General features: G+C 38.4%; 1 protein-coding gene across 6 annotated transcripts in view; it reads right to left on the bottom strand.

The window, feature by feature from the left end:
• Positions 1-474: 474 nt before the first annotated feature.
• HOOK3 (hook microtubule tethering protein 3) overlaps positions 475-26,818 on the bottom strand; it is an 80,117-nt gene continuing 53,773 nt past the window's right edge. For 3 of the 6 annotated variants that reach the window (XM_032674688.1, XM_032674693.1, XM_032674694.1), the window contains 11 exons: positions 26,368-26,437; positions 24,584-24,724; positions 22,283-22,370; positions 17,544-17,621; positions 16,784-16,818; positions 15,907-15,989; positions 14,491-14,591; positions 13,196-13,300; positions 13,018-13,089; positions 11,462-11,598; positions 475-3,362 (listed from right to left, as the gene is read on the bottom strand). In XM_032674688.1, the coding sequence (XP_032530579.1) occupies positions 3,347-3,362; positions 11,462-11,598; positions 13,018-13,089; positions 13,196-13,300; positions 14,491-14,591; positions 15,907-15,989; positions 16,784-16,818; positions 17,544-17,621; positions 22,283-22,370; positions 24,584-24,724; positions 26,368-26,437 (926 nt within the window). In that variant the 3' untranslated portion in view covers positions 475-3,346. Of the gene's footprint in view, positions 11,599-13,017; positions 13,090-13,195; positions 13,301-14,490; positions 14,592-15,906; positions 15,990-16,783; positions 16,819-17,543; positions 17,622-22,282; positions 22,371-24,583; positions 24,725-26,367; positions 26,438-26,818 lie in introns of all 6 variants that reach the window. The other 3 variants (XM_032674689.1, XM_032674690.1, XM_032674692.1) reach the window with 3 other exon arrangements.

Raw genomic sequence — 26,818 nt, 5'->3', positions numbered from 1 at the left:
ATTGTCTATTTTGGTCACTTAGCTTTGGCCCTTTGAGAGACAAACTACGCCGTGCACCTCAGCAGCCAGGCAGGATGCTTCCCAGCAAAAGTCAGGAGGTTTGTTGTTTCTGAGGCTGCTGCCCACCTTCCCCTCACCTTCCTCTGCAGAGCCCCAGGAAATGCATTTCCATGATGCCACTCCTCTGTGTAAGACTCAGACGAGCTGACACCAGAGCTGCCCAGGTAGAGCTGTGCTTTGTAAAAAAGTCCAATTTTTTTCCCCAGCTGTTCTGTAGTACCTGCTTCTAAGTGCATTGAGGGCAAGGTTTGTTTTATCCATGTTATTCCCACTCCACTGGGGTCCCTGTTAACCACCAGCTGGCGTCATCTCACACAGCAGAACAGCACTTCACACTCAAACCAGTAACTTCTAACACAAACTGGGCACTGGTCTCAGCTTACAACCAAGTACCAAATAAAGGACAAATAAGCATTTACATTTTATATAAGCGTTTATTTACAACTTGTTTAACAACTGTACACTCTTCTATCACCTTTGAAGCATTAGTGTATTTGACTGGGAAAAAATATTAAACCTTTTGATTCCAATTATCATTACTGAGTATTTTTTTTGTCTATATACAGGTATGTATATTAATACTGCTACCATGACAATCTGGTAGTTACACAATTTGTTGATGAACTCAAATGGGAAATTAATGTTTTGACACTCTACGAATCCATTTTTTTACAGAAAATATATCACTGGCAACTTCACAAACAGTTACTTTGATAATTGGTCAACATTTAATTCAGGACTGTCAAACAAGCCGCTATTAAGAAGGTAAGAGAGTTTTCTATGCAGCACAAATGAAGTTAGTAATCAGAGACATGCTGGAGATCACCTCTGAGTTGAGAGCTTGCAACCACTTCATGACAGAGATGCCAGGCTAATCTAATTAAAGTAGCCAGCTCCTTGCTGAAAGTTACTGGCTTCACCTGACATCTCTCTGTTGCATTAGTAAACTCAAACAACTTTTGTCAAGCTAAACACACTTACATACAAATGTCATCAAGGCTCAAGAACAACTGATATTTAGTCTCTAATCTGCACAGACCACTTGGAGAAATGAGGTACTGCTCGGCTTCACACTGGGACACCTGTGCAGGCGGGTGCACAAAAAAAAGCATCCCCTCCCGCCCAGCACAGAGCCCTGATTTCAGGGATCCTGCACCCAGCCTGGCTTGGGGCAGGGTGTGGTCCCAGCCGGAGCAGCACTTGCAAATGAAAAACATACCATGCCTTTAACACCCAACTAAAAGAAGTTTTACTAGTAATGCTTGCCCTGACACATAACAAGGGATCAATGGCTAGGACCTGGAAAGACACAAATCTGCTGACTCAGTCTGATGAAATGCTGCTGCCTCTGCTGTAGGAATAGCTGACTCGTTATCACCAGACCCCAGATCCTGGCTGCAGGTCACGTCAGACTTCACTGTCCCTGGCCCTGGTGGACCAGGAAAGACATATCCCCATCTGAAGTCTTTACGGACAGCTGCCAGCCAGAGCACCTGGTAGCCACAGGCTCACCTGTCAGGTATGGCATTCAGAAGGGAAAACACCACACAGTTCTCACTGGGATCTTAATGCTTATCCTTCGCTGTCCTGCCTGGTCTGCTCGGAGCCCATTCCTACCTGCCCTTCCCTTTGCCAAGCAGCACTGACCACAGCCCCTCTGAGGGGGCACACAGTCTGTCCTTCCTCCACATCATCCTGCACGAGCCCACTGACTCTGTGGGATCAGGATCCCTGAGGACTGAGCACAGGCAGCTGTCTCGGCACACAAGGTGTGGCTCTGTCCAGAGCCCTGTTTGACAGGCCAGGGATGAGGGCAGGCACTGAGTTTGTGACCAGAAGGGACTGCAGAGATGAGTGGACACAACACTTCTTCAGCCTGGAAAACAGGGCTGGTGGTTCTGCTACCGCCTAAATAAGCAAAACCATTCCTGGAGGCAGCAGAGTACATATCGTGCTTGTGTTACTGCAGAGTAAGATCCAGGTGAACAAGAATGGGGTTTCCCTAGAACTGGACTTAACGTTCTCAGCATTCAGACTCTTTTCAGATGTTCCAGCAAGTCCTACGGCTTGAAAGCCCCTTTCCCTGTTTGTTATGTACTAACTTCTATACAATAAACCTCTTAACTTACAACACTACAGCACTCCCTCGTCTTCTGAATCTTGCCAGTACTGGATGTCCAATACAAAACAAAGATACAGTAGTACAAATGTGCAGATCTTTAAGAATATTAAATAAGCAGCTTTTTAAATTAATATAGGCAGTACAAAGCATTTTGAGTTACACTGTCTACATATGGCAAATCTTATAGCTAAACTTCATAATACAAAGAAAAGCCAAGCTAGTGCAATTGGAAATTAAATAGCTAAGACTGTGACAGGAGAAAAAAAAAAAAAGGAAAGGAAAAAAAACCAGTACAGGTGAAAGACAAACGACCCAAATTATAAACTGGCAAGGACAGTCTGCATAATATGAAAGTGTAGACGACTTTCATACTTATCTCCATTCATGTTCTTTCCTCAGATTGTTTTAACAATTGTACACAGATTGGAAAAAAAAAAAAAAGTTTCTGATATAAACGAACAATACAGCTCAATGTAGAGAGAAAAATACAACAGCCACAAACTACTGTGTATATACATATTAAGGAAGCAGGCAGTGCCTGTGAACAAAATACCACCCGGTAGTTTGACTGGCTCGGAGATTATCAGATGAAACTTGCTTGGTTTTCTAAGGAAGATGGGATCGCCAAGCAGCAGCTCATTAGTCATTTCTCCTGGTAAAACACCTCCTTCGCTTTACTTTATTTATTTAAAGATTCAAAGTGGATCCTTTAAGGGTGCAGGTGCTTTGAAATTTTAACAGTAACCAAAAAGGCCTTTTTAGGAACTCATTAAGACTAGATTTTTATAGTTCAGTATATGAAAATGTTGCAGGAAGTCTGTGTGTTAATACTGTTAATCAGAATTAAATAAAGTGGACAGGCGGAAATAAGATGGAGAGCTGACAGTGCTCTGTCAGTTTGCAGAATGCCTCCTGTTGAGTTGTGAATACTGGATTTCCTCTCTTCTAGCCTCATAGGAGACTTTTTGTGAAGAGAAAGAGTAAATGGAAGCGGGAAATGGGAAAGCCACTCCCCAGGATGGTAAGCTTCTCTGCAAGTAGATCCCCCTTTGAAATCGGATGGCCATGAGTCTTAAGTGTAGAACTGGTTAAGTTTTGGTTATGCAGTCTGGACAGAAAAGCAAGTCATGCACTGAACAGTCCCTGTTATAATAATGCTGCAGGTCATGCAACCACATCACTGCAAATAAAAGAATAAAGAAGAAAGTTAAAAAGCAGATAACATATTACTGTTGAAAAAAAAAACACAACAGAGAATAGAACAGGTATTTTTCAGAGCAGTTTAGTAAGGCTGTCTTAAGAGTGGTGCAAATTCATGGGAAAACATTTTTGCCAGAGCAACTCTTCAAATTAACAGGAAGGTTACAGGCCAATAACTGGAAAAAGCAACAAAACAGCCTTGAGCAATATCTAAATTTAGCTGTAATTCAGACAAATTTAAACACTTCTGAGTAAAGTCCTTCAGGGCACCATTCTCAGCTACTACAGCTATGGAAACTAGGTTTACACAGCAATGAGAAAGTCTCAGGCATTCCTGCTGTCTGTGAGTACAACAGTTAAAGAACCAAAGCAATATAAAGTGAAAGGTGCCTGTCCAACACTGCATGTGGTTACGTATGAAAAGACAATCAGGGTCACAATGACTGTCTAGGTCTTCCAGCTCTGAGCACCACTGAAGACTTCAGGCATTTATGTTTCATCAGAGCTCATCTGGTGCATGAGGCTACAACTCAGCATCACTGCTGTGCTGCATTGGCAAGTTCTGTTTACTGCAGGTAAATACAGGTTGGAATTGCAAGAAAATGATATGTACTCTTGTTAAAGTAAAGCTGAGTAGGAGCCACTGAGCAGTCCAAAGAGCACATCACAATGCTGCAGAAGTGAATCTAAGTTCAGAAGAGAACTGGAGAGGCTGACATATTTCTCCATCCTTACTGATGCACCCTCTTTCTTGGGCATTGTGACCAGAATGGAGTGCTTTACTGACACAGCCACGGTGCTTTCAGCTTCCCCAGGGCACAGATGTCCCTACACAGCATTGGCACAGCACTAAATGGGCATTTGGGTCTTTGCATTGCAAAGAGCAAACTGGCTTCACCAGACTGAAGTCAGAGCCCGTTTCTCTCCTCAGTTCCTTCTCCCTTGTATTGCACTGGTCATAAATGATTCTAAGAATGCTTCTTGTGATGGGAAAGTCCAGGTTAAATAGAGAAGAAAGAATATTTATGACAAAGCTGCTACAAGTCCTGCAGCTTGTGTATCCCTCTTTTTTCCCTTCTCATTCATCCACCCAGAATACTAACTAGACGAAAAACAAACAGAAACACAGAAACATGTATCAAATGGAATAAAAAATTTAACACATTCAAAGCAGACCTTGAGGGTGTATTTTGAGCAATCAGTCTGTTAAGCTTGCTTGGCACTGCTTGGGTGCATAAAGTTACAGAGTTCAGGATTAATAATATGAAGATCACTGTAGTTGTTCTATAAAAAAATTATAAGTTCAAGCTACGTAAGCAGGTACCTATTCTATTGTGCATAAATGAATATAATCTACTCCTTTAGTCTCACCTGGCTATTATTTAGTTTAGACTTACTATTTAGTAGCACTTCAAGTGTCCTGTTGCACACAGGAAGTGACACTGGAGGTTTCTCTTTGAGTAAATAGTATTTTTGAGAGGTCTTGTAAACTCAGGACACCGTATTATCTTTCAAGGATGTAAAAAACTCATCTGTCAGTGCCCTTTCCTGACTAAAAATTCTAATCTCGTTCTAAAAAAAAAGTTGGCTGTCAACTTCTTTCTCTCTATTTTAAAGCTACCTGTCGAGGCAGCAACACTTCAGAAGACAAGAGAGATGCAAGATGTGAGGGTAAATCCACTGAGCATAACCTGTCACTGCATCTCCAGCATCTTCAGAAAGAGAGAGTTTATACAGCAGATGATGTGTGTCTGTGGAGGAATGACAGAGAGAATAGAAAGCAGACTACAAATTTTTAAAATTGTGGCTTTATAATGTAATCCTTATAGCTATTCCCAAACTTTACCTATACTTCTAAATAAAACCTTTAAAATCTCTCTCAAAACCACTGATGGTTCCAGGAAATCAGTTTACTCTCTGGCTTACTAACCTTTGGTGACTGAAAATAATAATCTCTTGCTTTACAAAATTTCAAATTACATAACTGATGTTATATTCAAATCCAAATAAAAAATCTGATGGTCTCATTACAAATATTTTATAGCCCCATAAATATTACACCATTTGGTATTAAAATCCTGCTCACTTTCATGATCAGTCTAACAACATGAGCAGGGCAACAGAACAACTGGCCTTTAAGGCAGGTATAATCATTGGGGATTCAAGTTCCTTTTGGATAACAAACTGTTGTTTACCTGGGGAAACCCTTGGTTTTGCAGTGTTTCTGGTTTGTGCCATGCTATGGTAGGTTAACAGTTCCTCAAAGTGTTGGCAAATGACTGCTTTTGTAACGACTTCTGAAATATGCTATTCTAACTTCAGCCCTTTGCATTAGGACCTCTCCAGTGCAAAACAATGAATAAAGTCACCACCAGAAAGGAGAGGCTTCCCAATTGTCCTAGATTTCCCTCTACTAACAATATTTTTCATGTTGTATGGATCAGTCTCTGAGATCCAAGTCAGCAGAACAGGAGCAGGAAATTTTTATCCGACAAGTGGAATCTGCTTCCAGTCTGGAACTGGCACACAGTGCAAAGGGGATGGAAGGATATTTAATTTTCCAAATGACTTTACACACACAGCAAACACCAGCAGAGGAAATTCCTGATTTGCCACCAGAGCCAACCAATACAGAGATATATTTCAAGATAGTCCTTCACTACCTTGGCAAGGCCCAAAGGTGAAGGCTACAGTCTGGGCCTCAGTGAAGTTGACACCAACACCATCCCCCAGCAACTAATAGATGAGGACTTCAGCTGTAGCAGTTAGTATGAGTTCCTACTGATCCACTGACTATAATCTGACACCAGGAAAATCTGTCTGGAAAACTGGCTTGGCTATATCGCTGCCCCACGGGATTTGTCAAGTTTTCTAAAGCCCCTCAATCAACACTCATTCATTACCTAATTCAATGAGCTGATACATTTTAAAAATGAACTTTATGTCCCAATATTTTAATGAATCAACAAAAATAAAGTCAAGATAAAACAGAGGACAAAGCTAAGTCCTCAACAATTCCAAATGGTACAGTGGAGCCGGCAGCAGAGTCAGAATTTCCAGGGTTTCACTGTACCAGATGCAAGAAGTCTGAGGTTGCTCTGGCTGGCAATGACAGTTTCTGCTCTGATTAAGTAATCAGTTAAAATTAATCAATTAAAATTAAATAATCAGTTAAAATTAAAAATTAATTTTTAAAAAAAGAGAAAAATCTAGCTCAAAAAGCAAAGGTTCTTTCTCATTACTTTTAAAATTAACACCAAAATGCAAAATGGTGAAAGATACACTGCTCTTCCCATTTTTGTACTGAACAGTTGCTTGCATCTGTTTCCTCCATTTTCAAACTGAAAAAAATCACACCTTATTTTCAGTAATAGCCTGCAGGGTCACTGACAAGCTTCTGCTACTTTTCCAGACTTCCAGAGGGAAGAAAGATCACAGGAGTAAGGCAATGCACATAATTCATGCCAAGATATGTTTTTGATTCCTTAAAAGTGACAAACTGAAGGCATGGCTGGGATCCTACCTAAAGTCTCACAGCTGCTCCAAAAAAAAAAAACAACCCCATGACTTGAAAGTATATTCTGACATAGTAAACTTTTTTAGTTATTTATTTATGCAATAACAGTTGAGGAAAACACCTGCAAAATTTGCTAAAATTGGTTTGGAGATATTGAAGCTATTCACACAATATTAATGCAAAGCACAGAGTCCACATTCTACCTAAAACACGTGTGCAAAAACCCATAAGAAGTCAGTACTGCATAGCTGACTTTGAGTGCAAAAATACCTCCCTCATCAATCCTTGCAAGAAGTCAAAATGTTGGTCAAGAACAAAAAAAAAAAAAATCCCTATACAATAAGTAAAATTGCTTCATAATAAAAAGAAAAGAAGCCACATTCAGGACAGTCTTCCTCCAAATCACTAACAGGAAGGAAATCAAACGGTGACACCAAAATGTTTTCCAACTACCAAATCTACAAAAAAATGTCAACACATTAGGACAATTAAACCCCTAAAAATCATCCATGAAAGGATGATTACATGTTTTTAAGTGTATAGTCTAATATACTAGAGAACCGAGGAAAAAGAAGAGCTACCTGCATATGCCAAAATACCAAGGACTTTAAAATTGCCAAATCCTTTTAAATTTTCTTGACAGCTTGCACATACCACTTACTATTTAAGGTCATCATAAAGCAGTAATAGGAATATTCACTGTCAATTCTTTCATACACAATGAATATAAAATTGCCAGTGCCCCTTACAGAACAGAAAGCCACAGAAAACTTGCAGAAGCATTACTGCTAACTCGGGTGACACTGGAACAGGACAAGACTAGCATTTGCTTATTTTTCAAAGACAGAATGAAAGGCATCCTGTAGCCATTACATATTTATTTCATTTTGCAATGTGTAAAGCCGTGTGCTCCAGACATTTATTTTTCTTTGCACTGTGGGTAGAACACACAACCTTTAAATTAGATTACTTCAGTTTTCCTAGCACTTAGAAAATATGTGTCATGATCCAAGTGGCTATGAGTTGCTATCAAGAAAAGGAACTTGAGTATTTTTTTTCTGTAATGCCTGATCGGATACGCTAACAACTTAACTCCCCACAGAAGTATACAAACTGGACTGCACAGACATTCTTTAAGGTCAGAAACTAAGCTTCAGCTCTGAACAATGAAAATATTCGTCCATTTATCTGTTTAACTTTTACTGGCATTAACTAAAATCTGTCAGAAAGATTATTCTGGGCAGACCCTCAGCACAGTGCTCAGCAAAGTCCTCTCATGAACTCCTCAGCTGTTTCATCACTGCCCTAGAGAACCTTTTCTCTTCAAGCTCAGTTGTAGGTTTGTTTTTTTTCTGTAGTGTATCAGGACAGGATATAGCATTGCTTTAGCAATTACCACTACAATTTTGATGTAAACAATCTTTATTGCCTCAGGAAAAAAGTATCCCTAAAAACTTCCTAGAACTATCCAACGTAATGAGAGAATTCTGTTTTATAGCTTGGGTTTATTGCTTATATTCTTTTATTACTGAAGATAAGACAAATAAAGAACATTCACTGGTGGCTCACCTATATATGTGTTTATTCCCTGGAGTTACACTCTGAGCTTCTTCTTTTTCTTAACACCACACTACTTCCAAAGCTACATAACAAGCAAGGAAAATAATGAAGCTTGAACCCTTCAAATAAAGAAGCTGTTCTTGTGAAAGAGGAGGTTTAATGATGTTTACCACTTGCATTCATCCACACCCAAAGATTAACAATGGATGTATGCAGCAAGTAACAGAATTAAAATGCTAAAGAATTAAATTCCTTAATGCAGAACAAATGACTTACTAGAACTGGACAGCAATCAAGTATATTTCTGTAAGAGTGTAGTACATTTTTAGGGTTTTATATTCAACAAAAATTCTGGGAAATACCAGAATTTCTGCAGGTTTGTAAATTCTCAAAAGATATAATGATTGTTCACTTGCCCAACAATCACTGTGGGCAACAGGAAAGTTTAGATTCAATATTAGTCTTGTTTTGCTCTTTGATGCTACATAATGATGCCATATATGCTTGAAGGGAACTACAGAAAACACTTCAGTGTCTTATCTTGAGGAAAAAGGAAAGACAGAATCACAAAGCAGAAGAGAAAAGCCAAAAACCACCAAGAAGCAAAAGAAGCCATGAGAGATTGGAAAGTAAAAGCAAAAGACAAGGCCTCTAACCAGCATTTGTTCATCTCCTAACTAATCATCCAAACTTTGGAGGCAAAATGGTAAAACAAGTGTTAACAAAATAAAAGCAACTAGTTGTATTCTAGTTTGCAGACCGTGTCCTAGTTATTTTAGACCTGTGCCTGATTAACAGCAATAGGGAATTAAATTTTGACACAAAATTAAGAGATAAAGCTTCCCGTTAAGGTCACATTCCTTTCTTTCACAAATAGCCTTTGGCAGTTTAGTAAGAGAAAAAGCCAGACAGATTAAAATAAAAAGGAAGCTTTAGATATTCTTAGGTTCTTTCTCTGATATAAAATGCTGTAATCTCAAACAAGAACATCAACTGATCTTACTTGCTCCTGTTCACACACAGCATGCTGCAAACAGTTCTTCAAATTACTAGAATACATTTCACAACAAGATCAATGAAAGATGTCCCACACAAACTGTAGTCATCTTGCCAGATAACACACACAGCATTCTGTATCTCATTAAGAGACAGCAAAATGAGTATCACCTCACTGAGCTACAGAAATTGTCCTCAACTTCCTTCACATTGTTACCTTCCTGCACACAAGAAACTTTGCAATGTCTTACCTAATCCTTGCAACCACAGCCCAGACCTGTCATACCCTGGATAAGTAAAGAGAACTTTCAGAAAACCGTCTTTTTCCAAATGTGAGGAGTAAAGCTACATTCAATCCATAGAATTCAGTATCTGTTTTCGGGGCGGGGGGGTGGATAACCAGAACTGAAAATTATTTTCAGACACATACTGAATGTATTTCTTAGCCTAGACTACAACAGATCATGTACTTGAGAATAAAACAGCAGTACCTAAACATGTCATTCATCTGTTTATTACCCTTTAATCTAGGTGTACTTGTTTTAATTATCCTTTGCTCATTCTACCCAACTTGTGAATTAACATAGACATTCAGATGATTAATAAATGCTACTATGTATTTTCTCTAAAGGGATTTATAACAAAATGTCTTCACTTGGGAGGGCACTAAAATAAGGTAAAAGAATAAATTTATAAACCAACTGCATGTGCATCAGGGTCCAAACAGTCTCTAAATGAAAACTATTTAAAACTAAATTACAACAAGATATATGTATATGGAAGTTTCAACCAATATTCAGGTTCTCTGTGTCCAAAAATTCTTCAACAAAAGTGATAGGGAATGCAGAGAATTAGTTGGGAGAAAAAGCACAACTTGGTAGGAACAGAACCTAAATAGGAGGAACCTCCATCCACCCCACTGATGAGCACGCAGGTACTACAACAATTAAGGAGCTACATACTCAAAAGGCAGTACAACAAATCACAGCCAGTTTCCAACAAAGTCAGCAACAAACTCACCTGAAGGCACTGGTACCATTAGTAAGGCAACTGATACAATTATCCCCAGAATCAATATATTAAAAGCAAATATTTTAGTAGGGGATGACAACTGGACTACATTAACAATATTAATTGGGGTCTTGATCCATTATGTGTTGCTCATCCATAATTATAAAATTTAAAATAAATGTCCTTTTTAAATGGATGATGCAGTAGCGTATTAGAGCATTCTAAATATTTCTCCACTTTTTTAGAATATGTATTTAAGTGACACTTGACCAAGAAGAGTGGAACAAACCATTTGAAAATATTCATCTCTACGAGCAAAAGAGGTAACACCAGTTGATAAAGAAAAACCTGAAAAAAATCATCCTGCTTCCCTATCAAATGGCAAGAATAAGAACAAACTTTGCATGTAGGAGATTTAAAAAAAAAAAAAAAAATCATTCTTTTTTGCATTGGTAAGTTTTGTAGCAGGAAATATATTTCACAATAACATTATATTCTAATTTTGCATTTCTGTAATGAGATTTCAGCATTTTTCTGAAGCAACAGGTTAGCACATGAAATAAAAAGCCTAATTCCCTTTGAACAAGAACAGTCTTATATAAAGCATAGCAACCCTTATGGCACAAAAGTACCAACTGTGACAAGAAATTTACATTGTTACATGGTCCACATGAGGCTTTTCATAAGAGACCACGCTTCATACAAATAAGACTGTTATTATATACAGCACTCCTCTAGATGGTTTTAAAATTTTGGCACATTCAAAAAATGCAGAGAGAGAGAGAGAGAGAGAAATGGACTTCAAAAATATAAGCAAAGGGCATTACAGAACAATGAGAAACCATAAGAAAACCCTTTCCTGAACTGTAAAATAATAGCAGTAACAAGGGAGAAAGAGAAAGGATGCTGGTTTATTTTCCTTGAATGTTGTCACTTGCAACAGAAGTGGCCTGGATCACAGGGCAGTTTTCTTTCTAAGGGCAAGGCTTCTCTACCTTGCTGTTGCTGGCTGAACATGACCAGGGTAAGATCTCCTTGTGCTCGTGGCTTGCCTTTGTCTAGCCAGGAAGGACTGTCCTGAGCCTGTACTAGCCAGTCTATCTTCTGCTGCTTTTTTGTGCAGAGTCATCCCCTATGGACAAAGAGAAACTTCTCAGTGAATACCAACACATAACACTGAACAACTTTAATCATTTGCATTTTGTTTATTATCTCCTTCTTCACCAACCCTGACCACCTTGAATTCCATACACAAAGCACCACATTGTCAAGAATAAAGGTAACATATTCTCCCTTAACACTTACTGTGGAGTTCTTCCCCCTCCCCACCCCAATTGCTGTCCAAGTTTAGAGCAATTGTCTAAGATCTCAAGATATGGTTCTCCACATAAACTCACGGTAACCAGACAATTCTTTTCAAAAGGGCTCCTCCCCCTTATCCCCAGCTTGTTTAGCATGTTGAGCTAGAAAAGTACTTTTCCTCTGAAAATAGTTTAGGTATCATGGTCCCCTTTGAAAATACCAGCTCATATGTCAGGAGCACATCTTGAGAGAGAGTGTGTTTTCATGAGGCATAAATGCAAGCAGGAAAGCTGTGATGGCTTGTGCAGTTGTGTATAAAAGCAGAGGCTAATTAAAGGCTTGACACAGACAAAGCTATCAGAGATCATCTCAGTGTTCATGACAGGTCACTGAACTGCAGGTCTTAGCTCAGGCTTGTCTCCTGCTTGTCAGTGGGACTAAGGTTATAAAACTGGTCAAGGACACTAGTCACCTGAACATGCCTTCAAGTATGTAAACAATTCAAGCACTCTGCTTTTGGGCTTGCCATTCATGGACATAACAAAGATGCAGAACAGCAAGAAGGAAACTCTTCTGAGGGAATACAGAAGTTACACAGGTCAAGGAGTCTTTCTATATGAAGAACAGTTTCAATGCAACAAGTATGCCAAAGGGAAGTCTTGAACACATTTGATGAAGGTGACAACTCTCCCAGCATACAGGCCTAGCAAAAGCTGTAGGGCTGCACAGGTCACCTCTTCTATTCAAATTTACTGTTTGAATAATTTAGGTGAGGGTCTAGCTGCTGTCCTCAGCATCTGTATGTGGCTAAATTTGCTCTGAAGTTAAAGGGGTCATTTTTCAGAGCACTTACTGCAGCAAGTAAGCTGAACTGCTTTGATAGTGCCCCTTCATTAAAAACAGCGAAGAACCAAAGAAGAAAGTAAATTTGAGCACTGTAATTTTGTGTAATTGAAGGTCTGGGATTACAGAACACTGATCTGAGCCATTTCTGATTTTAAAACTTGAAAATTACAAGCATGTTGGTTTGTAATTTACCCCAAGGTTATCACAGGAACATACTCTTATACAGTGATAGCTTAAAATTACTAAAAAGTATTTGTTTCCGTGTTTGTGTGCTGGAAAATGCCTTCAAACCAAAATTACTCTCAGTGAATGAATACTGTTATAAACAAGCCATAAACAACTAATATTAACATCTTCTTTCCTCTTTTCTTTTTTTCAAATAAAAAGTTTGGGAGATTCTTACCATATTGTACCAGGCACTAACGATAAATTTTTCCTCCATTTCTCTTTGACTTTTTGTTTTCTCATATTCTTTCTACAAAACATAAAAAAAGCATAGATTTAAAACCAAGGTATAATAACAGTGTTAGTCTCTAACTAAAAAACAATGATCGTCTGCCACAAAACACAAGGATTACTACCTCCAGAGAATGAAACATTCTGTCCCGCTCCTGCAACTGATTTTTCAGTGCCTGAATCTCAGGAGCAGCACCCTGGTTCTGTTTAGGATCTAATGTGCGGATGACCTGTAAAAGAAAACCAGTTTGTCTTTCATTAAATCCTGAAAAAGCAATCTTGTTAAGGATTAAGGACCTTTTAAGTCAGGCTAAGAAACAAAAAAAGTGACTTAAAACACATCTACTTCTCTCATTAACCACGATGCATTAGAGCATCTGAGGAATTTCTTCATGGAAAGAGTTGTTAAACATTGGAACAGACTGCCCAGGGAGGTGGTGGAGTCACCATCCCTGGAAGTGTTCAAGAAACAACTGGACGTGGCACTTGGTGCCATGGTCTAGTTGACAAGGTGGTGATGAGTCAAAGGATGGACTCTGTGATCTTGGAGGCCTTTTCCAACCTTAATGATTCTATGATTCTATAAAAGCATGTTATTTTTCTAAGAAAATACATGTTAGACCTGAATGCACTTTGTATAGTGGAAGAGTATAATGACTCTACTGATCTTCACAAAAAAACCCCACCAGAAACCAACAATAACAACAATAAGAAATGGAAAAAAAAAAAATTTTTTTTTGACAAAAAGATTACAAAAAGTTAAAATTGAAAAAAATTATTTGTTTAGATTTCCTGAAGACTTTTGAAACATCTCACAAGAAGTCATTCAGGAAACTACACAGAAGTAAAGGAAGACATGATTAAATTTTGCTAAATGCAGATTCCAATGTAATGACATGTATCCAATGCAAATCATACTACACCATGGTCAGATGAACAAAGACACTGATATGCTTTTGAGAAACTCAAATACAATATCAAAGTATAGTAAGAGAAGGAATGTGACTATGTTTAAGAACACAATATTGTAATTTCAAAGCTGGTAGTGTACCCACAGCCTCAATATCATACTTAAATATTAGTCACCTTCTCAACAGAAGCGTACATTAGACAATAAAGGCAAAGGGAATGCTGAACATCATCAGTGGAATGTAACAGCTATGAAAAGGTGGTACAGTTAAAAAGATCACTTTACTTGGAAAAAGCATCAATAAAAGAGTCACAAAAATGGGGTAAAATCTTCTGCAGAATTAATCCATATCAGGTACCGTAACAATAAGAAGATACAAAGAACTCACTGGACCTTCCTTCTCTTTTACTTGTGTGTATACAGATAACTCCTTTATCTTTATTCCCACAGAGTGCACATGGAATGCAGTGTATCAGAGCGGGATCATTAACATGAAACACATCAACTTACACTTTTGGCCTTTTCCAAATACTTTTTGTATCGTTCTTCCATCTGTTTCATTTCCTCCTCCTTCTTCCGTAAAGCTTCTTGTAGTTCTTCAATTTTAAGTGCTTTATGTCAGGAGAGGGACACATTGGAAAATATCATCATTATATTATGCATATTTTAATGTTTTACAACAGACATTTAAGACACAGCTAAGATATATTTCAGTTAAGAGAAGCTGACATAAGGAACCTGATTTAGCAGATATCACAATTATTGAACAGCTCAGAAACACACTACAAATGTGTAGTCCCATATAATCTCATAAGACAGCTTTTTTTACACAAATTTTGCTTTTTGAAATTATGAAAAATAAAGAGAAATGGAACAATAAATAAATCACTTTACTGAACACACTTAGAAAACTAGTTTACTAACGACTTACAGCTTCTATAATATCTTGGCATGTAATACAGACAAATATGATTTTTCCTATTTTGTAAGAGGAATAATTCTTACCAGGCACAACTCTTGCTTAAATCTGCTAAACTGTAACACTGGACACAGTTTATTAGAAACATGACATGAATACACTAAATATAATTTTCCCCTCACATTTTCTTAAGCAGCAATGGAGACCAGTAGGACAATTTCATTGCACAGCTTTTTCCTGCATTGGTATAAGAGTATGTCGAGCCACTATTACTTTTACATCTTTATACAACTTTTCAGATCTCAGAAAACTGTATTTTTTTCTGTTTTTTTTCCACCACCTGGTTATGAATGAAATCATTTTACTACAAATCAGAAAAACTGCCATCGGTTACAATCTTTTACCTTGTTCTATTATAAATAGTCCCGGGAAAAAAAAACCAAACTACCTCCTACATTACTTCTCTGGAAAACATGTAGCAGTAAGGTTCTAAAACCCAACTAGACTCTGGATGCTGGATATCATCTGAATAATATTATATATATAGCTCTCTCAACATATTTTTGAAAACACACTGAAGGAATATATATTGAAAGTAAAAATAACCTCGTGATAGTAGAAAGGATCTTCTAAATTAGGGTCTTATGAGACATGACAGTTCTGAACATCTGAAGTTCAGTGGCAGTTATGACAGTGACCTGATACTTCTATGACCATTGTCACTGGGGGTCAGGACTAGATGATCTCTAAGGTCCTCCAATCCCTTAACGTTCTGTGATTCTATGATTTCTTACTACTGTGGTCTCTAAAATTTTATCCCATGTATGTCAAGTGTTAGAACCATCTTTTTGGTCACCACAGTTTTCAGAGAAATTAACAACATATATGTCACTTCCACTAAAAACGTACATTTTGCTTACCTGACACCTCCCTTAGGTATTAAAATTAAAGACCTTGCACATGAAATACTTTACAAAGAACAGAAATGGACTGCACAGGTAACTCACAACTGTTATTGCATCTTGGTTCCAAATCTTCAATAATAGCTCGTTTTTTCTGTAGCTCATTGTTGGCTTCATGGAGCTTCTCACTGTTACAAACCACAAAAGCACATATTGTTTTCCCAATATTATTACTGTGCTTGAATGACCATTAAGCAGTACAGAAAATCCTCAGAGAGTGATACATTTCTGAGAGCATGATTGATTTTTTTGCTGTAGGGCACGAGGACAAGTGACAATGTGACTGTGAAAATATTTGTTAAGTAAGATGAAAAATATCATGGTGTATGGAGAACTGCAACAGCAAACAGTTTCTTTAAGTTAGAACTTAAGAGTTAGTTGTACAGTGAGTGCCTAAAATGAATACTGATAAGGGAGATTACACTGAGAAAGAATGGCTAAACCCAAAGGCAACAGAAACTTTTTTCTGCAAGCCAGTCAAAAAGCAAACATCTCTTTGCATTTTAGGCAAGTAAAAGATGTGCAAAAATAGTGCAACAAAATGATAGGACTCCCTGAAGTACTACCTTTTGTGCCATAATACATACTAAAGAGTAAACAAATTAATTTTGTTTATATATAACATGCTTTCCTTAGAACAAAATTACTTAGTCCTTCAGAGCAAAGATTTACACAATGTTAAGTAAAGTTTTCTAACAAACACAAAATGATGGTTTTTTCATCGCTCTTATTGCTTTCACAATGGTTTTCTATGAAATAAAAATAGAATCTGAACAGCAGATTCCCAAACATTCCTGTGTTACCTAATTTCTCTCAGCTGTATATTTTCCAGATCCAGGATTAATGACTGTCTGCCTTCCTTACCATGGGGGAAACACACCATTTCAAATTGCAAACAAAATAGGCAAACAGAAATACTTACAGATGTTCTTCAAGTTTCTTTTTCAGAAGAATTGACTAAAACAGAAAGTTAAACATTTTATTTTAATATATTGTGAAGCTTTAGCATAACTTTAAAATTATTTTAAAACATGTAATTTTGACATTCTAATCAAAATACAACTTTTTTACTTCAGTTTTAGATCACAACTATAAAGGACCCTCTGTGGTAGTAAACTTTCTCTCCACAACTGTGTGACTTCAGCAAAATTAGAATGCTTTAGAACTTTACTAATATTTCCCCAGGAACTAGATCAGTAAAAGCAAGATCCATAAATGACAAAATTCTATTTCAGCTGTTTTAATTTGTTCAGTTCTTTAGTAATCAGACTTGGTAAATTAACCTGAAATTGAGAAGTGCAGCAAAATTTGTAAGAAGAGCTGTCCTACCAACATTGCACTGCAATTTGCATGAAGACATGTAGCAAATTAGTTGAAGTAAATTCCCATCCCCATAGAAACCAGAAGGAGTAGAGTATTTCTGACTGAAGTATAGCAGAAATTCTAAGTTTTTTCTGTTTCTTAACTTTACTGATTACAGACACATAAAAATTACCATACAACTTACAGTGTTCCACTTTCTGGTTAAATCACATTTAGATAAGCTCTTTAAATAAAAGCTTTGAGGAAAATTTTAAATTTTAAACTCACTTCATACACGGTGAGTATCTTTCCAAAAAAATAAACCCAATAAATGTCTATGAACTGAAAGTAGTGTTAAGTAAATAGAAAGCCATACTCACAATAGCCTTGAGCAGAAGCCCATGCCAAGAAACAGAGATGACATTAGTATAAAGCAAAACAGCAGCCAACAGAAGAAACTATTTAGAAAGTCATGAACAGAAAAAGTTAAAGCTATGTACTTTTTCACGCATGCGCAATTTTTTCCTCTGTTCTCATGAGCAATTTCATCCTGTAACATTTTCTAAAACACATCACTAAACCCAAAAATGTAAAAATAATAAGGAAGCACATTTATAAATCATTGTGTTCAAACACAGAATTTCAAAAGAGAGCAACTCCTATTTTGGAAAGTCATTTTAAAATAAAAATCATACAACTAACAAAGCGAAGGGAAACAAGCAGTCTGTTGGGCTACAATGAAAATTAAGGGATGAATGTGTGTTTTCGTGGTGTGATGCTGAATTGTGTTATTGCCACACTGATTGAATACAAAACAATGTAGAACATTTAAATCTGAAAATTTAAAAATTTAAAAATCTGTCATTTTGGTCTGTATCGAGTACTAATTATGCCCGAGGTTTAGCACATGACCGATGGTCCAGATCACCATCAAATTACTAGATAAAATCATCAACAAAATTACTTCACTGTTTTTTCTCCAATGCTCTTTCAACAAAGGTTTAGACACCTTGCTAATAGAAATATTGCTTTTTAGCTTGGCTATACTTCAAAATACTGTCTTTGATCACATTCCTGGGGGGTGTTTTTACATTATTTCAAATGAGATTTTCTTATTGCCACTATAAGCAACATGGAGAGCTGTAAAAACGAGCCAGCAAGACTCTATTGATTTCACAGTCAGAAATCTGTAGCAGTTAAGGTCTTGCATGTTTTGACCATGTGGCTTTTTAATTTTCCAGTCCTCTGAACAACTGTGGAAATATCACCTTTTCTGTAACAAAAAAATATTTGTATGCATCTTTCTTAGTCACAAACCATTTGAACTGGCATCACCACTTACATCTGATCATTCAGGGGACTACTGGTTGGTTAGGACAGGATAGGAAAAAGTTGGAAGCAGTGCCCATTTCCCTAATAAAAACTGAACTCAGCTTTTCTTTTGCCTTCCTTCTATTGCACTTGGGTTTAGCTCGGCACAGACACAACCACCAGTCCACATTCACTCCCCTGCTGTATTTCTGCACTTGTTTGCCTCCTACCTGCACTGTTGTGGGAGCAACCCCTCTCCCACCAAAACAGATCATGTTCTCACAAGCAAGAAACTAATTGTGATAAATAGCACTAGTTGTGATAAATAACTAAAAGAAGCAGAACTGAGTTTACCCACAGCAATTTACCCAAAAGACAAGATTTGGAAAAAAGACTAAAACATAAAATGTGTAATTTAACCCACCCAAAGATCCTGTATATACTTGTAGTCAGGTAGATAAATTCAAATAAATTACTCTAAAAATGGGTAAACATTACTCCTGGTTTTTTTGCAGCCTCAATAAGCTTTAAGGACTCATACACAAATCTTCTGCTTCTAAAATGTAATTACTATGATTGTTGTTATATCATAGGAGGTTTCCTATAAAAATCTCAATCTAAAAAAAAACCCAAAAAACCAAACAAAACCTTAATCTAATTTTGACCCAGCTTTACATTTAACTTCATTAAAATGTTTTATCTGTTCATAATAGAAGTACATATCTATAACAAAACTGTAAAAATCAGCAAATGTACACTTAGTAATTTGCTTTTTCCTTCTGCTGCAACCAAGTTCCACTTACAAAACAGCAGAACAAAATACTTATTACAGTATGGTTTTAGGAAACAGGTATCCAATTGCTACCTTTCTTTTGCATTAAAAAAATACTGAAAAAAAAGTCTTTTTGCTGGAAATTTCTTTCATACTTAAAAAGCCAAAGAAACAGGTCTGTCCACCTTTTCAGGACAAAATTTGGTTTTGTTGTATATGTTAACGTTACAGGCAAGGCTCTGGCTTGAGGTTAAGCTGACTTAGCAGGGTAAGGGAAACTGTGGGACATCACTTCAGAAAACTGCTTGATAAACTGGTAAGGCTGTGAGAAGATGATGAAAGTGACAAAGAACACCACAAGGGATGGTCAGATTTCATAGATGTTAAGAGTAATCACAGAATTGTTTGGGTTGGTAGGGGCCTTTAAAGGTCTCGGCCAAATTCCCCACAGTAAGCGGGGACATCTTCAACGAGATCAGGTTGCTCAGAACAAGATCAGGTTGCTCAGAGCCCTGCCCAACCTTGAATGCTTCCATGGATGGGGCATCCACACCTTCTCCAGGCAACCAGTGTTTCACCAAACGAGCAAAGTGCCCAAACTTCACAGGTAACAGAGTTGTGGGGGCCTTCTAGGCAGGTGTTGTGTCAGTAACAACATATAAGACCAAGGCTGCATGTGTAACATTATGAGAAACATCAGGCGTGGGATGGATTTAGCAAGTGGGGCAGAAGTAACTAAAGGCAGTGTTTATATAGGGAGGGATGAGGGCGGAGAACAGGAGAACAAGGATGAGAAAGGACAGTGATGATAAGCATACAAATGATTTAGTCAAAACTGTTTGGGGTAATGGCTGAGCAGCCCCCACACGACCACGGTTTCTAAAGGACAATAAATCAAACCTATTCTGACCACACCAGACATGTCTGAGTTGATTCTATAGTCGGGAAGGCTGGGGTAAGGAGGCTTTTCCCTGGCTAGCAAGGCAACAGCCAGGATGGACTAATCATTCATCCCAAGAGAACACGTCAGTGCCCATTACAGGCCCAATGGTAGCGACACCTTTTGAACAGCTGCCTTCCACTGCACTTCAATACAAAATCAAAACTGCTTCCCCATGTGGACCTTGGCACACAGCATGTTTCTCCACAATGACACTTGCCTGTGTTAGGGTACTACTTACAGGCCTAAAAATTACTTCAATTTTAAAACCAAACAAAACCCCAACAAAAACCAGACCTTATCACTCATCACACATTTTTGAATTAAACTGGAGTCTTCAGGTTTTCTGGATTGAGTACATTTAAAGTCTAAGTATATAAAAACATGGATTTCTGTGCATTGTTGCAGAAAAGTAGTGAAAAAAGAGAGGAAATGTGCTGAAAATGATCTATCAATGAACTGTACGCCATGTCTCTCCTAACACTTTTTCTCATGCTTCTGAAGAATCCCTCTGTTTGTATTAATACCTTATGGGTAACTCAGTTAGCCCCAACTTCCATCTACTTAAGCAGCTGGGTTTAACTTCTGAGGTTTGCTTTGCTTTGTCAGGGAGACTGCATGTGGTGACCGTAACATCAGAGGTTCTTGCATCCTCAACCCTTCTCTGAGTCTACACTCACTCTTTTGCTTCTTTAGGACTAAATGAAATCCTACACACCAGACTAAGCGAAACAGGCCATGGGATTAGGGCCCATAAATCACCAGTGGTATGGTCAGACCTACACAGAGCCTGTGAGTGCAGCAACTGCACCATGAACTTGCCAGCTCTGATTTGACAAGGGCTGCCTGGCACACACAGAGGCTGTGCTGTGGTGTTGTGCTGCCAACAGAATCATTTCAGATGGCACCTACACGGGCTGCAATCAGTCCTGTAAGCGAGATGCAGACACATCCTAAATTTCTGTCCCAACCAGAGCCTCAAAAAGGGACACAATTAAAATCATAGCAAATAAAGCTGAATACAATTAGAAAAGGATCATTTACAATAGTCAATACCTGAGAATATTTTTTTCATATTCTAGTTCATCCTGAAAAATTTGATTTTGGTCAATAACCAAGACAAAGAACATCTCAGAATGGGCCTATTTTAAAATGCATTCTAAAATATGTCCTAAGTTACTTAGGAAAATAATCTTATTGGAAATCGACTAGATGTTTTACATTAATATAGTTTATTCTGAAAATTAAAAGGATAAGCTAAATTAAACACACTCTTAAATGAACATAAGCAGCTAGTAGAAACTTCCATATTTTATATAAATTAGTTAAAACAAAACCACAAAAATAGAAAGCAACACATTAAAATTTGTTGCCAATTAGCAACACAATACACTGAGAGTGTGAGCATACACTGTGCATGTACAATCCAACAAATCACTGCTTTCAAGAAAGTTCTAGAGCTTCTTTTTTCAAATACAGAAAATGGTAAACAATTTTTGAGTGGAAGACTGAAAGTTGTTTTCCACAGTAACTCAGCTGCAATATGTATTCTTACATTTAAAATAAAATTAACTCTGTATATAGAAACAGAAAATGCTGCATGATGTTGAGGGCCCAATTATTTTATTTTTATTTTTTTTTCAATTTTGGTCTGCCTGTTTTTTTCCATTATGAAATACATTTACGTCAACAATTGCAGAGCTTCCACTGGCTGGAAAGGCCTTAATTCTCATTAAGAAAACTAAACCAAAAATAACTTCAAATACTTTATTCACGGAGAATCAACATTTCCCTAATTCCCTGTAAAACTCTCTATTCTAATTAAATAAATGCTAAGTTTTCTATTGGAACAGACACAATTATTCAAATAAAACATATTTGACACCTCCTCTACATAGGATGGTTTTCTATTCTACACAAATGTCTCACATCCTATTTAGAGAAGCACAATTTAGTGATAAGACCACACGAGTAAATATGGAAAACTATCAGAAATCTGTTTGTATATTTCTTTTACATAGTTTTTTTTACAAAAAGGTCAAAGTTTCAAAAATGGTAAGTACTCGAATGTAAGTTTGATGCACATTTCTACTTACATCTTCAGCTTTTGAACCTTGATCCTGTAAAGATTTTTGTAGTTCTTCAACCTGGGACTGCACTTCTAGAAGTCTCTGATTTACCAATCTAGGAAAGAGATAACAGAAACAACATATGTTTTTCAGAAAAAAACCCAAACAACTGCAAGAGGAAGTCAGATTTTTAGTGTCCAGTGTTTTCAGGTTATCTACACAACAGATGCAATACTGTAATTTATTTGCAAAAAAATTTACATAAAAATTACAAACATTTACTATTGCCATCCAGAACATTCTGATACTCTTCCAGGACAACATAAATGCATGCAGAAATCATTTCTATACACATGAAACTGGAGTTTCTAACAATCAGTTTACTGTGTGAGAGCTGCTAGCTTACTGCTTTTACACAGTTACAGAATCCTATAGACCCGTACGTTGGAAAGGGATCTCCAGAGGTTGTCTAAATCCAGCCTCCTCCTTAAAGCAGGTGCACCTACAGCAGATTGCTGGGAACCACATCCAGTACCAGGTTTGGACACTTCTAAGGATAGAGGCCTTTGAGCTTCTCTTCTAGAGCTCAGATCTGTACTCCATATTGCGTCTGTTGCCTCTTGTCCTTCCACTTACAGTCTCTTGAGAAGAGCCTGACTCTGTCTTGACACCTTCCCATCATGCAGATGCAGATGACAGTATGATCTCCTCTAATCCACCTTTTCTTTGGCCCAGACAAACCCAGTTCTTGATTTTGTTCTCCCCCTATCACGTGCTCCAGCATCCCTCACCTCAGAGGTGTTCTGCTGCACTCCTACACATCCACCTCTTTCTTGTACTGGGGAATCCAAAATTATATGCTACGTCCAGATGTGATATCTTAAGTACCGATGAGAGGTGAACAATCATTTTCCCAGACTGATTGCCTGCACCTTGCTGAGGGCAGTCAAGATCATAGTCAACTGCAAGGTCCCCAGATAACACATCCTAACTTTGCTGCCCAGTAGAACCCCAAGGCTTTGGCAGCAGAGCTGCTCCACAGCCTACTGCTCCTAGCCAAGGACAGGGCTCCCATCAGTTCATTTCTCTGTACTGTTGAGCACCTCTGAATAACAGCTCTCCCTCTCAGGATATCAATGGCTCCTCCCAAAGTGGTACCGTCTTCAAACCTGCTGAGAGAGTAGTCCCTCTCATCAGTCAAGCTGTTTATAAAGGTGATGGACAGCACTGGTCCTGGTATTGACGCCTGAGGAACTGGTTGCCACTTGGGTTTCATATCACTAACAATAACACATTAGACTCAGCTGTCCAACCACTGTCCAGCCAATTTTCTGATCACTTTAGTGTCCACTTCTTTGGTTTATATCTAACCATTCTAAACATAAGGATACCATGGGACACTGTGTCAAAGGCTTTGATGAAGCTAAGCTATCATCCTCTGTTCACCCTTCTTCAGATGTGCAGTCATATCATCATCAAGACAATTGGTTTAGTTACGCATGATTTGCTATGAATAAATTCACGTTGACCTTCTCCAATTATTTCTTGTCCCTCATGCAACTGGAAACAGATTCCGGATGGAGCTGCTTTATGAATTTCCCAGAAAGTGAGCTGCGGCTAACCAGTCTCTGTAGTTCTTCATACTCTTTTTCTTGCCCTTCTTGAAGGTGAGTGCAGCATTTACCTTTTCCCAGGCTTCACGGGTTTTACCCAATTGAAGGGTAGAACAGGGGAAGATTAGATAGAGAGTAGCCTCACATCAATAACAGCCAACTACTGTGGCATGCTCAGATGCACTTTCTGGTCCCATGGATATCTGTATGATGATTGCCTCAATCTAGCAGGGTCAGCTAGAGCAGGTTGCCTGGGAACATGTCCTGTGGAGTTTTAAATATCTCCAAGGATGGAGACAACCTCTCTAGGCAACGTAATCCAGTGTTCAGCAACCCTCACAGCAAAAAAAAAAAAGTATGTTCTTACATTCAGACAAAATAAAATGTGTTTTAAGCTCTGCCCACTGCCTCTTGCTCTTTTACTGAGCATCACAGAGAAGAGTCTAGCTCTATCTCCTTTAGACTCTCCCATCAGATACTTTGGTAAGATATATTGATAAGATCCACCCTGAGCCTTCTCTTTTCCAGGCTACATAGTCTCTATCCTTCAGATTCTACTCATGAAAGAGACAGCAGTCCTGTGGTCTTTCACAGCACTGACTCCACTAAGTCCATGTCTTTCTTGTCCTGGGGATGCCTGTATCGGACACTGTACAGTCAAAAGAATATGGCATTATTAGAAAAGTCAAGTGACACAGAGGACAAAAATTCTTACCTGTTTTCTGTCTCCAGTTCATTCTTCCGTAAGTTTGCATCATCAAGAAGGCTCTGCAACAAGGCAATCTTTTCATTGTCAGAACCTTCTTGGTTCAACTTTAACATCTTGTTCTCATGCTGAAGGCGAATGAGTTTCTCCCTAAACACATAAAACACAATTTTGTAGAAAAAAGAATGTCAGATTCTATAACAAAGAAGACAGTTTACCATAGGTAGTATCATCTTTACAAATATCATCTTCACCTATTCAAGCAAGACAGTTTAAGACAGCTGAAGACAACAATCATGTCTCTTCAAAACCCCAAACACAAACTTAATTCAAGGAACTGTAATTGTAGAAAGCACAACACAAGGAAATCACCTGAGTACCCCTATTAGATCTCAAGAGTACAGCTGAATAGATTTATAGGGTGAACACGAAGAATGCAAAACTCAATACCCAAGTGTGAAGGAAGGCTGTAATCTCAGCTCACTGAACTACTGCATAAACCTGAGCAAGTCACTTCAACCCTGTTGATCTGATTTCACAGAATCATTTGGGCTGAAAAGGACTATTAAGATCATCAAATCTAAACATAAACCCAGCACTGCCAAGTACACCACAGAACCATGTCCCCAGGCACCACATCTACACATTTCTCAAATACCTTCAGAGATGGTGATTCAAACACTTCTCTGGGTAGGTTTTTCCAATGCTAGACAACACTTGATTCCAAATAGCCGATCTAAATCTCCCCTGGCACAACTTGAGACCATTTCCTCTTGTCCCACCTCTTATTACTTGGGAGAAGAGACCAACCCCCACCATGTTAAAATCTCCTTTCAGGTGGTGGTAGAGAGTGACAAGGTCACCCCTGAACCTCCTTTTCTCCAGAATAAACACCTCCTCCTCCCTGCTCCTTGTATGATTTATACTCTAGACCCTTCACTGGCTCCATTGTCCTTTCCTGGACATGCTCTAGCACCTTAATGTCCTTCTTGAAGTGAGGGGCCTGGAACTGGACACAGTATTCGAGGTGTGGCCTCATCAGTGCTGAGTACAGGAGGACAATCACTGCCCTGGTCCTGCAGGCCACACTACTGCTGATACAAGCTAGGATGCCACTGGCCTTCTTGGCACCTGGGCACACTCCTGGCTCACGTTCAGCCATTAAACAACACCCCCAAATCTACACCTGAATGACAGGATGCCATCCAGAGGGACCTGGACAAGCTCAAGAAGTGGGCCCATGGAAAAATCATAAGGTTCAACAAGGCTAAGCGCACAGTGCTGCACCTGGGTCAGGGCAACTCTCAGTATCAGCACAGGCTGGGGATGAACAGATTGAGAGCAGGCCATTCCCTCAGGTTTTGTCACTGGTAACCCCAGAGAAGAGATCAATGTCTGCCCCTCCTCTTCCCCTCACTAGGAAGATGAAGACCACCATGAGGTCTCCCCTCAGAGTTCAGAAGACCACCATGAAGTCTTCTCCAGGTTGAACAGACCAAGTGACCTCAGCTGCTCCTCATACGGCTTCCCCTCCAGTCCCTCCTCTGGATATTCTATAATAGCTTTATGTGCTTCTTATATTGCAGTGCCCCAAACTGCCACAATATTCAGGCTGTGGCCGCCCCAGGTCAGAGCAGAGCAGGACAATCCCCTCCCTCGACCAGCTGGTGATGCTTTACCCGATGCCACCAGGACATGGTTGGCCCTCCTGGCTACCAGGGCACTGCTGACTCAGATTCAACTTGCCATAGACCACTGTAAAGGTTAGTAAAACAAAGCACATATTAGCTTACTTTATTTCAGGAGTAATGATTTCTGCTGCTAAACTGTCAGAAGGCTCTTGTCTTCCCAGAGGCATCAATCCTGAGTAAGGAAAAGCAAAAAATTTTGCAAGCACACCACTTACTTTCTTTACATGAAAAGAAGTAAACATTGTTTTAGAAATTTACAGTTTTAGACTACTGCTAGACAATGTAAAATGACACAAAAGCTACAGTAAGACAGACAGGCAAGCACTATTTCATTTGGAGATTAATAATTACTCCAGACTTCATCCATTCTGAAGAAATAATTTTGCAATTTCTTTTCTGCTCATTAGCTTATCTAAGAACTACAAAGCTATGCAACATTGCAGATAGCAATGAACCATAACACGTGAAACATCATGAAAAAATATGTCTCTAAAGAAAATTATGTAACTACACAGAAATCAGATATACATTACAAAAATATCACACAAGGGAA

This window comes from Chiroxiphia lanceolata, chromosome Z, assembly GCF_009829145.1.
Source record: "Chiroxiphia lanceolata isolate bChiLan1 chromosome Z, bChiLan1.pri, whole genome shotgun sequence".
Taxonomy (NCBI): Eukaryota; Metazoa; Chordata; class Aves; order Passeriformes; family Pipridae; genus Chiroxiphia; species Chiroxiphia lanceolata.
The sequence above is the reverse complement of the archived record's forward strand: the minus strand, read 5'-3'. Positions and strand labels throughout refer to the sequence as shown.